General features: G+C 35.2%; 1 protein-coding gene across 4 annotated transcripts in view; it reads left to right on the top strand.

The window, feature by feature from the left end:
• The window catches only part of scn5lab (sodium channel, voltage gated, type V-like, alpha b), a 181,992-nt gene that overhangs the window by 130,018 nt on the left and 38,734 nt on the right, over window positions 1–13,240 (top strand). For all 4 annotated transcript variants that reach the window (XM_058765376.1, XM_058765379.1, XM_058765378.1 and 1 more), the window contains one exon: window positions 1,924–2,364. In XM_058765376.1, the coding sequence (XP_058621359.1) occupies window positions 1,924–2,364 (441 nt within the window). The remainder of the gene's footprint in view (window positions 1–1,923; window positions 2,365–13,240) is intronic.

The following is a 13,240-nucleotide window of genomic DNA, read 5'->3' as shown; positions in this document are numbered from 1 at the left end:
ATGATGTTGCATAATCTGCATATACTGTAAAATGTGTGTCTGTGTGTGTGTGCGCTTGTGTTTTGCTTCAGAAAAATGCCACAATGTTAATATTATTAGCTTGACATTTCTGTGAAATCTGTGTTTTGTAAGCGCTGTTTTGTGAGAAATGTTGTGTAATTGGACTGTCCTCAGGGAAGGGGATTCCGAGCGTCAGACTTTTAATAATTTTGATTGGCTTCTTTCATTCATGAACTGCAGCCGAACAATTATTGGCAGGAAATTGCAGCTGCTCACGACGCTGGAGTTGATTATCAGAGTGTGTGCTGGCGGCGCACGTCTAATCAAACACACACACACACAACCCATTGAGCGAGGCCTGCCGACCCCCTCAGAGTGTGTAGGTGGTAGATGTGACATTTAAAACCAGTTCCACATCTCACCTGCTGTTTACAGGCCTCACAGTGACAAAACCGCCCCTTGTCACAAAACATGAGACCTTTACACAAGAACCGCAGCCTGACTCAGACGGATCTGAAATGCGACGCTTATTCTGAGCATCTATAGAGCTCGACTGCCTACACGCAGTAGAACAGATGAATAAAATCATGCTGTGGTGCTTTGAGGACTAGTTAGACGACTCTCATCGTTTACTCATTCCACACCTGTATGTGGCTCTTTCTACTCCACCGCACAAAACATCTGATGCCTTTCACTTCCATAGCGTGAAGGTGTGCGCTGACACGATGCTGTCAGACTCATGAATCCTGCACAAAAGCATCACAGATGATGGTCTAAAGAAGATTAGTGCTTGAGTTTTGTGGAGAATGACGGCCTCTGCTTACTGTAAACATTCATTGCACTGTAACTGTTCTTCAAAATTGCCTTTTCGCATGATGATGAAAGTCATTTGGGTTTTGAGCAGTGGTTAAAAGTCAAGATGTGAACTAAAATTATTTATTTTACAGATGTCATTTTTACTTTAGAACAAGGTTCTCACTGTATGAGATCATTTTGAAAGTATAATTCATGAAAAAAAGTCATGAAAAGTGTAGAACATTCGGTTATGAGAATTACAGAATTTAGTTTTTTACGATTGTTTTATTTTATTGTTTTAATAAATTGCCAGTTCTTGTTTCTCTAAATAAAAAGTTAGAAAATAAGCAGATTTGTCATTAATTAAATTAATTAAAACATTAATTAAAAATAACAAAAAACAAGGGTGAAAATCAAGATTTAGTAAGCTAAAATAGTAGTTGTATGTTAATTTGTTTCCTTAACAGCTGTTATGTTATTTCTATGTGTGAGTGTATATGTATATGTATATGTATATGTATATGTATATGTATGTATATATATATATATATATATATATACACACACAGTATACACACACACACACACACACAAATAAGTAATAAAATACGTTTTTCTACATTTTTCAATCTTCCTTAACAACTGTAATGATGATATATATATATATATATATATATATATATATATAGTCATTCATTGTTTTATTAAAAATAAAATAAAATGTTAGCCCTTTTTTAACGTCTTATTTTTTTTATCTAGTAGAAATTGCTATTGCTGTGAATTAAAAAAAAAGAAAAAAAAAAAGAAGGAAATTCATTGGTAGTCAAAAGTGTAATTCATGAAGAACAGTCAGTCATTGGAATTATCAAATTAAATTATAATTGTTGGGTTTAATTGTTTTAATATATTTACATTTTTAGTTTCTGTAAATTAAAAGTTTAAAAATGAGCAGCTTTATCATTATAGCAGAAGCTTTCTCACGAATCAGAAACATCTTCAAAAAGCTTGAGAAATGCTGGTTTGGAGCTTATAATAGAACAGCTGCTGGTTTGAGTGGATTTGCAGAGATTGAGTGTGTTCTTCATAGCAGCTCTTCTCTGAGTGCTGTGCTTCTTCTCCTCTCCTCAGGTCTTGAACCTCTTCTTGGCGTTGCTCCTGAGCTCCTTCAGCGCAGACAACCTCTCGTCTCCGGACGAGGACGGTGAAATGAACAACCTGCAGATCGCCATCGCTCGCATCCAGCGCGGGATCCTGTGGCTGCGGCAGGCGCTCTGCGACTTCTTCAACGGGAACTTCAAGCGGCGCCGGCAGAAGGCCAAGGAGGCCAAAGCCATGCTGAAGCTGAAGAGACTGAGCCAGCAGACGCACTGGGCCGAGGGCAACGGCACGGCCGTCATCGAGCGCACCGTGGAGGACGACAGCTACATGACCAACCCCAACCTCACCATCAGCGTCCCCATCGCGCCCGGAGAGTCCGACCTGGAGTTCCCCGAGGAAGAGGAGGAGGAGGAGGAAGATGAGGCCAGCGAGAGCGAGGAGGAGGAGGAGGAGCAAGAGGAGACCAAACCGGTGAGTAAGAACCTCAATCACGCACTCACCAGGGCTATTATAGTCAACTAAACCTGAAACCACGAGAAAACATACACAAAAACTAAAACTTATTTCAGATAATTGCTGAGGAAACATTTCTTGTTTTCATTTAGGTGTACTTTATGTTCTAAAATAACTTAAACTAGAATAATTATATAATTATATAAAAATTATATAGACATGTTTACAATGTCACAGAATTACTGAAATTAAAATGAAAACAGAAAATATAAAAATAAAAAACATTGATAGAAACTATAACAGTATATCAATAATACTAAAATAACATTGGCTCAAATTAATATAACATACAATTTGAAATATAGCATGATTTGGGAGCAGTGCTATATTAGTATTATTTATATGCTGTTGATTATATTTATTATAGTTTATATTAATATTTTGAATTCAATTTATTTTTATATTTTTAGTTTTCATTTTAATTTTAGTTAAAATTTTAGTATTCATATTTTATTTTTAGTATTTTTATGTTTTTTCACTTTAATTTTGTCAAGCTAAACAGTTATTTTTTATATTTTTAGTTTTCATGGCAATTTTATTTGTTTTTTTAGTAATTTTATGTGCTTTTGTCACTTAAATTTTTGTCATTTGTTATATTTTTAGTAATATTAATTTATTTAAAAAAAATTTTTTTTTCATTTTTAGCAATTTTATGTGCTTTTGTCACTTTAAGTATTTCGAGTGAAACAGTTATTTTGTTTCAGTTTTAATGTTACATTTATTTTATTTTTTAATATTTTTATTTTTAGCAATTTTGTGTGCTTTTGTCACACTCATTTTGTCAAGCTAAACAGTTTCATGTTTATTTTATTCTAATTTTTTAGCACTTTTATTTTTAGTAATCATTTTTGTAATTTTTAGTAGTTGTTCGCTTTAATTTTTTACCAATTTATTTATTTATTTATTTTTAGTTTGGTTTTAGTTCAGATTTAGTTTTTATTTCTTTCCAGCTAGTAATTTTAGTGCTTCGACCTAAACTAATTACAGTTAGTTGCCTAGAAAGCATTTCCCATTTTCGTTTAGTTTAACATTTTCATCTAATATTTGTATTTTTATTATTTCAGCTTTATTTCAACTGACAAAAAAGTTTATAATAGTTTTATTTATCAATAATAACCCTGTTTGTGAGACTGGAATCCTAATACTGTTTGATTCCTATTTGATCATCTGGCTTCTAAACATGTTTAATAAATGTTTATTAGTTTTGTTTTGTTTAAGACATTTAATCAGAAGCAAGATATCTCTGGACACGAGTGTACTGTACAGTCTGCTCTATTATAATTGTGTTTGTTTTCATATTTAGCCATCATAAAACACTAGACACTTGTCTAGTCTTCTGATATTGCAGTCGGTCAGAACAAACTGTAAAGTGGAAAAGACTTAATGCCGATGCTCAGAAGTGTTGTTATGTGAGGCTGGATCTATAATATGCTTTAACATTGATGTTCTCATGAATGTTTAATGTGAGGGATCTGCATTGACTGAATCACGCAAGTTCACTGAACGTATGGGTTTTCTGAAACTCTCGTATGTTTTAGGACCAGTGTTGGGAAAGTTACTTTTAAAAGTAATGCATTACAATATCGCGTTACTCCCTAAAAAATTAACTAATTATGTTACTTAGTTACTTTTTATGGAAAGTAATGCGTTACGTTACATCAATACATCCATACATCAATGGAAGGCTTATTTATTCAGCATTCAGATGATGAATGAAAAATGAAAAAATACCCGTACAACTGGTTTTGTGCTCCAGGATCACAAATGTGATTAAAAACATAAATAATATTTTGTCTTATTTCACATATTTAATTATTGCAGGGTTGTATAATATTTTGAGTTCGCATTTGGCTGTTTGTATTCATTTTGAGGAATTATGAATCTGTTTTTGTGCAAGTGAGATGAGTAAATACATGATCATATTTAGTCTAGAACTACAGTAATGCCTCTGCACTTATTCCCGATTTCTCTCAACATGGCAACACCAGAGCTGTCAGTCAAGACATGAGAAACAAAGTAACTGGCGTTATGTATTTGAAAAATTGACTCAGGTATTTCCTTCTAAATTAAAAAGTAATGCATTACTTTACAAGTTACTTAAAAAAGTAATCTGATTACGTAACTCGTGTTGTAATGCATTACCCCCCGCACTGTTGAGGACAGCTGTGCTTGGATAACGGTGTCGGGCTGGCCTCAGATCAGCCTCGTCTTCTCCTGTTAGCGTCTTCTGTTCGTCTGGCTCTGTTCCTCCGGGCCGTGCGTCTCTGTCTCTTCACCCGGTCAGACGAGGTCGAGCGCACAGAGACTAATAAGTAGCTCTCAGATGAATGTGAATCGCAGTTATGAACGCCCACTCGCAACTGCTATTTTCTCCTGCGTCTTCATCCGGAGATGTTTTCCCTTCATGCATGCCGTGTCCTCGTCGCATGTCACGGACAGATTTATTTATGTTTCATGTGTACATTAGAACATATTGACCAGACTGAGTAAAAGGCTTGAGGTTAAACCCACTGAAACACAGCCTGCGGTTCAGCGCGTGAGTGTGTGTGTGTGTGTGTGTGTGAAATCAACAGATGTACATGAACTCAGGAGTTATTTGGAAAGACTTTGCACAAAATTCACATACATATGTATGTGTGTGTAAGTTTATGTATATATATATATATATATATATATATATACACACATTACTCTAAATATAATTTGTATTTATATATATATATATATATATATATATATATATATACACACATTACTCTAAATATAATTTGTATTTATATATATATATATATATATTTTTTTTTTTTATATTTGTAAATATTTATAATTATTATTATTTTTAATATATTTCCATTTTTCTTTTAATATTTTATATTTTTAATATAGTTTTATTTTTATATTTCCATTTTAAATTATTTTGTAAAATTTGTAAAATTATTTTTAAATATTTCTATTTTAACATATTTTTTAACATATTATATTTTGATATATTTTTTAATTTTTGTATTTTCATTTTCATTTTAGTTAAGTTTTAGCCATTTAGTTGTATTTTTTGTTATTTATTTATTTATTGTTATTTCAGTTTTATTTTTAGTTATTTTAGTACATGAAGTTAAACTAAATTAATTAAACGTGTTGCTTCGGCAACTAGCTGAAATAAAATAAGTTGAAGTTTTCTTTTTATATTTAATTTTATTTCCGTTAACATTACTTTATTTCAAGTAACAATTTTTATTTATTATTATTTTTTATTTTTTATTTTTGCTTAACAGTAAAATCCATGGTGGTGAATGTGTCTTAGCCTAATATTTTCTTAAATATTTTTTGTTAATATCATTTTTATTTTTTGTATTTTCATTTTAATTCTAGTTTACGTATTTTTTTAATGTCTGTTGTTTTTATTCATTTTTATTTCAGATTTAGTTATTTTAGTGCATCGTTAAAAACTGTAAATGAAAATGAGAAATGTTGTTTAGGCAGCTATAGCTGGAATAAAATAAGTTGAATTTTTTCATATTTAATAATATTATTTTAGTTAACGTTTATTTTATTTTCAGTTAAACTAAAAAGTTTTTCAATGGTTGCCGGTGTTCTGTCAGATTTTGCTACCTCCCATTAAAACAGTAGGTAGTATAATTCGACAACAAAAAATACTACCTGTCAAATTATGATTTATTAATGTCTACACCTACCACAACCCTAAACCTACCCTTACAGTAATGCAAATACAGTAATTATGTGTTATATTCGCGGTTGCGGCTAGAAGGGATACAGCTACCGGAAACCAACAATACATCATTTTTCTACCTATTAGATTGTGTTTTATTAATGTCTACACCTACCCCAACCCTAAACCTACCCATACAGTAATGCAGATACATTAAAATATTGTTGTTCAGCATGAGAAAAAAGACGCAATATTGATGTGCGCATGCGCAGTAAGCCCTGGTAGGAAAATCTGATAAAATGTCGGGACACCGGTTCAGTTAATAACCCCGGTCCCGTTTGCGGTCAGTCTCAAACCACTGAAAGCATGACGAACTCTTCAACAGCGAGGCATTTATTAATCGCCAGATCAATTAGACTCAGAAGCATTCTGACTGAAAGTGCGTGTGATTTCCTTGACTTCTCTAAGTGCTTTTCCCTCGTCCTCACAGTAAGTGACTGGGATCCTCTCTCTGTTAGAAATGAATCTTGTAGTCGCGCACCTGTGACGAAGCAGTTTCTTTTTCGTCTCTTTAATCTTTCAGTACACCTGTTCTGCCTCATTCTGTCCATCTTTTATCTTTTCGTTTAGCTGGTCTTTTATCTTGCGCTGCACCTGTCCTCTCTCGCTCGATCTTCCGCTGTCCTTTCTCTCGTATCTCGTCTCGTTTTCCCTCCCGGCACAGATTATCCGGGTTTCCCCGAATCACGAACGCACTGTAAAGCTTGGTAATAGTCCAGAACTTTCTCTGACTTTAATCATCAGAGAAGTGGGAAGCACATGAGGATGTTTGTTCAGAACAGCTTCTATTTCTGGTGTCATTAATAAGAGGTGTTCTGCTTTCTATATGAATACGGGTGTAAGAGTGACACAAACGCCCCGGAGACTTAAATTATACTGTACGTTTGCATTTCCCCAAGATTTGCATTTTCATTTTATAGCTCTGCACTCTTACTGTATGACAATTACTGACGCATTTGTGCCTGGTGTTAATTTTAGGAATTTAACAAGGAATTTTTAATTAATTTATTTATTTAATTACATAATACTAATATTTATCTGTTTATTTATTTATAGATATACTAATATTAATGTATGTTTGTTTGTTATAGATATTAATTTACAGTTTGTAGACTGATACTAACATACATTATTTATTTTGACATACTAATACTAATATACATTTATTTAAGTATCTAAGGTATACTAATATTTATTTATTTATTTTATTGTTAAGCAAATATTTATATGACTTTTAATTATATGGATTTTAATTATGTATATGCGTACTAATATTTATTTATTTATAGGTATAAAATGCTTATACACATTTGTTTATTTATACATATACTAATATTAATGTACATTTGTTTGTTTGTTTATAGACACACTAATACAAGTAGTTATTTATTTATACTGTGATTGATATAATAATACTTAAATAAATTTATTTAATTATTTATAGGTATATGTTTATTTATATTATTGATATACTATTTATTTATTTAAATAATAGTACACATTGTTAATTATTTATAGATCTAGTAATGTTTATTTATTTATTTACCATAATAAAATACAATAAATATTTATTTAATATTGATAAGTATACTAATATTTATTTATTTATTTCATTTATCATAATACAAATACAATAAACATTTATTTAATATTGATAATTATACTAATATTTATTTGTTTATTCATTTATTTATTTATTTATAGATGATAGATAGATAGTTTGTTTGTTTATTTATTTATTTATTTTTGGTGGCATTATTTAATGTACATTTTTGCGTTTCCTCCTACTGACTGATTTGTGAGTGTTGTGATTTGTAATGGATGTGTTTCAGGAGTGTGTGGCGTGTGGTTTTGTGTTTGTTGTGTGTTCATGCGGTTGGTTTTCTCAGCGCTGTAATGTCAGAGCTTCGCCGCTGGGCTCCGAGTCGACAGGATCACACCTGAATCACTGAACACAGCAGTCAGACAAACACAAGCAGACACACATGACCCAACATCACCATCACACACATCACATCAAACCTGAGCGCTCCGCGTTCACCTCAAGAAACCTCACGGCTTCAGTTTAACCACCGTACAAAATACATTTTGACACAAATGCAGCTGTTGGAGCTTGAGTTGTTATATACCTGGAAACAAAAATAAAATAAATTATATTTATTTATTTGTCAGTATACTTAAAGGCAGGGTAGGTGATTTGGTTCAAAAACATTTTTTGTTATAGCTACTGGTTGAAAGTCTCTTCACATCTCGATTGCACTCATTAAGTTAAAGTTACCTAGCTGGGGACTACTTTCAGGCTCTGCGTAATATCACTGCGCCTGCTGCGGCCATGGTACGGCAGCAAAGTTCCTTGATTATTACGCCGGAATGAGAGTATAGTTCTTAATCATATCAGCCTAGAAAATCGCAACTTTTCATTTTCCGCCGGTCTTAGTACACGATATAACTACAGAAGAGTCAAGTTTTAAATAGGACAAATATCGAAACTCTTTGGTCATTTTTGAACGCGATGCTACTGGTCTAATCGGATTCAATGATCTATGCTAAGCTATGCTAAAAGTGCTATCGCCAGACCCAGAGATCGGCTGAATGGATTCAAAAACGGTAAAACTCAACTTATTAACTCTGGGGGAGTTGGAGAATGAGCCTATTTCCAAAAAAAGTGGAGTGTTCCTTTAAGTGTTTTAAATGTATTTGTATTAGGGCTGTCAGTTTAACACGTTAACTTGATTAGTTATGAAAAAATATTTTAACGCAGTTAACGCACTGGCCCCGCCCCCAGACTTGTACGTCATCTTACATTTCATACAGTTAATTGTTGACAAATATGATGCAGGGCAACAACTCCATACAGTTATGCCCTAAAATTCAAGATATTGGTGTAAAAATGCCCCTGTATGTGTTTTTGTCTCATATTTATATCAAACTATAAGTGATATCACACGAGTGCTGATTTTGTCACGAATATCACGAGTTTAAATGTGATTTTATACAACAGCTCAGTAAATATGAAGTTGATATTGTGTTATATTTAAAAAAAATATATATATATATTATGTGTTTTTGCTCAATTTTGCAAAGAATATATTTCCTTTAAAGCCATAGCTGTGCGTCTCTGAGCAACACAGCGGTGTTTCGTTTCTGAATGAATCTGCGTTTTGAACGAATTGTGTGAATCAATGACTCAAAGCCCATTCATAAGTGAACCGTTTACTTGTTTCCTGAATGAATCAGCTGTTAGAACGAATCATCAAGGCATTTATCATCACCTGCTGGCAGATTAGTTTCTTATTTAGAGTATCATTTCATTAAAAATAAAATAAATAAATAAATAACAATAATAATATACATTAAAGGGATAGTTCACCAGAAAAATTTTACTTCTGTCATCATTTACTCACCCTCATGTCATTTCAAACCTTTCTTTTGTGGAACATAAAAGAAGATATTTTGAAGACTGTTGGTAACAAAGCTGTTTTGGGTAATGACTTTCATTCAATAAACAAAAAATACTGAGATGCTTCTCAAATGATCTTCTTTTGTGTTCCAGCCCTAATTTATATGGACTCAAAAAACTTTGTCCAATCAAAATGTTCTGTCCGAACATTACGATAGGCTGTCCTGCCTGCCTGTCAAATATGTATTTGCATACCTCTATGCAGTCATGATATGCATTGGCGCGTTCCAGATAGAATGAAAGGCGCTATTATTGTATATTATATTATGTGCTTTGTACTGTAATGTTTTCTCAGCGGTGAATGAGATGTGAGGTAATCTGACAGCACTGCATTCAATCCTGCACCAAAGCCGTCTCTCATCGTGTCGCAGGTTAGTCTCTGCTCTGACGGAGCGTGTTCATGTGTTTTGGAGAAGGCATGGCTTTGCACAGTGATTATTTAGGGAGGGTGGGGATCTTGCTTTCAAAGCTAGCTTGCTATCGCTAGCCTTTTCGAAATCGGCTACCCTACCTTTAACAATTATTTGTACATTTTTTATTTGCTTGTTTGTTTCCTTGAGGACATAATAATACTAATATTTGATTATTCATTTGTTTATTTATAGATATACTAATATTTATGTAGTTATTTGTATATTAATAGATTTACTGCTGTAATACTAATATTTAATTATTTAGTTAGTTGTTTATTGTATTAAAAAAAACTTAAATTAATAATTATTGATGGATTGATTAATAGATAGATATATAGACTGACTTTATTATTTATAAACAAATAGTGATCTTCATTTATTCATTTATATAATTATTTATTAATTAATTAGTAATTATTTTAAATGTATTTTTATAATATAATATTTATATATATTTTTAACAATCCCTTGTTGTCCAGTTTTGTTCTTTAACACATCCTGAACAACGTGATTTAGTATGACACATTTCACAGTTTCACCTCAAAAAGAGGTCAAATATGCCTAATTAGAGCTCGTGCTCATCAAAAGCTCAGGCTGAAACTGGAAACCATATGGCAACGTGTAGGAGTTTGACCTCAGGTTTCTGTTTGTGCTGCCGTCCATCCATCCATCCATCCATCGCCATGTCTTCTCTCTGTTGGTCTCTGTGCGTTTCTGTGTGTCTCTGTGTGTCTGAGTGTCTCTATATGTCTCCGCATGTCTCAGTCTGTCTCTGTGTGTCTGAATGTCTCAGTGTGTCTCTGAATGTCTCCGTGTGTCTCTGAATGTCTCTGTGTGTTTGAGTGTCTCTGCGTGTCTCGGTTTGTCTCAGTGTGTCTCTGAATATCTCCGTGTGTCTCTGTGTGTCTGAGTGTCTCTGCGTGTCTCGGTTTGTCTCAGTGTGTCTCTGAATGTCTCTGTGTGTCTGAGTGTCTCTGTGTGTCTCGGTTTGTCTCAGTGTGTCTCTGAATGTCTCCGTGTGTCTCTGAATGTCTCAGTGTGTCTCTGAATGTCTCCGTGTCTCTGAATGTCTCAGTGTGTCTCTGAATGTCTCAGTGTGTCTCAGTGTGTCTCTTTTTTCTCTGTGTGTCTCTGAGTGTCTCTGTGTGTCTCGGTTTGTCTCAGTGTGTCTCTGAATGTCTCCGTGTCTCTGAATGTCTCTGTGTCTGAGTGTCTCTGCGTGTCTCGGTTTGTCTCAGTGTGTCTCTGAATGTCTCAGTGTGTCTCTGAATGTCTCCGTGTGTCTCTGAATGTCTCCGTATGTCTCTGAATTTCTCTGTGTGTCTGAGTGTCTCTGTGTGTCTCGGTTTGTCTCAGTGTGTCTCTGAATGTCTCCGTGTGTCTCTGAATGTCTCAGTGTGTCTCAGTGTTTCTCTTTTTGTCTCTGTGTGTCTGAGTGTCTCTGCGTGTCTCGGTTTGTCTCAGTGTGTCTCTGAATGTCTCAGTGTGTCTCTGAATGTCTCCGTGTGTCTCTGAATGTCTCAGTGTGTCTCAGTGTTTCTTTTTGTCTCTGTGTGTCTCTGAGTGTCTCTGCATGTCTCTGTCTGTGTGTCTCTGTGTGTCTCTGAATGTCTCAGTGTGTCTCTTTTGTCTCTGTGTGTCTGAGTGTCCCTGTCTGTATCTGTGTGTCTCTGGATGTTTCTGTGTGTCTCAGTGTGTTTGTGTGTCTGAGTGTCTCTGCATGTCTCTGTGTGTCTCAGTGTGTCTCTGAATGTCTCTGTGTGTCTGAGTGTCTCTGTGTGTCTCGGTTTGTCTCAGTGTGTCTCTGAATGTCTCCGTGTGTCTCTGAATGTCTCAGTGTGTCTCTGAATGTCTCCGTGTGTCTCTGAATGTCTCAGTGTGTCTCTGAATGTCTCAGTGTGTCTCAGTGTGTCTCTTTTTGTCTCTGTGTGTCTGAGTGTCTCTGTGTGTCTCGGTTTGTCTCAGTGTGTCTCTGAATGTCTCCGTGTGTCTCTGAATGTCTCTGTGTCTGAGTGTCTCTGCGTGTCTCGGTTTGTCTCAGTGTGTCTCTGAATGTCTCAGTGTGTCTCTGAATGTCTCCGTGTGTCTCTGAATGTCTCCGTATGTCTCTGAATTTCTCTGTGTGTCTGAGTGTCTCTGCGTGTCTCGGTTTGTCTCAGTGTGTCTCTGAATGTCTCCGTGTGTCTCTGAATGTCTCAGTGTGTCTCAGTGTTTCTCTTTTTGTCTCTGTGTGTCTGAGTGTCTCTGCGTGTCTCGGTTTGTCTCAGTGTGTCTCTGAATGTCTCAGTGTGTCTCTGAATGTCTCCGTGTGTCTCTGAATGTCTCAGTGTGTCTCAGTGTTTCTCTTTTTGTCTCTGTGTGTCTGAGTGTCTCTGCGTGTCTCGGTTTGTCTCAGTGTGTCTCTGAATGTCTCAGTGTGTCTCTTTTTGTCTCTGTGTGTCTGAGTGTCCCTGTCTGTATCTGTGTGTCTCTGGATGTTTCTGTGTGTCTCAGTGTGTTTGTGTGTCTGAGTGTCTCTGCATGTCTCGGTCTGTCTCAGCGTATCTATGAATGTCTTAGTGTGTCTCTGAATGTCTTAGTGTCTCTTTTTGTCTCTGTGTGTCTGAGTGTCTCTGTCTGTATCTGTGTGTCTCTGCATGTTTTTGTGTGTCTCAGTGTGTTTGTGTGTCTGAGTGTCTCTGCATGTCTCGGTCTGTCTCAGCATATCTCTGAATGTCTCAGTGTGTCTCTTTTTGTCTCTGTGTGTCTGAGTGTCTCTGTCTGTATCTGTGTGTCTCTGCATGTTTCTGAGTGTCTCTGCATGTCTCTGTCTGTCTCAGTGTGTCTCTTTTTTTCTCTGTGTGTCTGAGTGTCTCTGCATGTCTCTGTCTGTCTCAGTGTGTCTCTGAATGTCTCTGTGTGTCTGAGTGTCTCTGTCTGTGTGTCTCTGCATGTTTCTGTGTCTCTTAGTGTGTTTGTGTGTCTGAGTGTCTCTGCATGTCTTGGTCTGTCTCCATGTGTCTCAGTATGTCTCTGAGTGTCTTGGTGTGTCTCTTTTTGTCTCTGTGTGTCTGAGTGACTCTTTCTGTCTCAGTGAGTCTCTATCTGGCTTTATGTGTCTCTGCATGTCTCTGTTAGTCTCTGTCTGTCTCAGTGTGTCTCTGAATATCACTGTCTCTCTTTGTATCTGAGGGTCTCTGTCTGTCTCAGTGTGTCTGTGAGTGTCTCTGTATGTTTCCAAGTGTCTCTTGTTTG

Source organism: Onychostoma macrolepis, chromosome 24, assembly GCF_012432095.1.
Source record: "Onychostoma macrolepis isolate SWU-2019 chromosome 24, ASM1243209v1, whole genome shotgun sequence".
NCBI classification, from domain to species: domain Eukaryota; kingdom Metazoa; phylum Chordata; class Actinopteri; order Cypriniformes; family Cyprinidae; genus Onychostoma; species Onychostoma macrolepis.
This window is presented reverse-complemented; position numbering and strand designations above follow the sequence as displayed.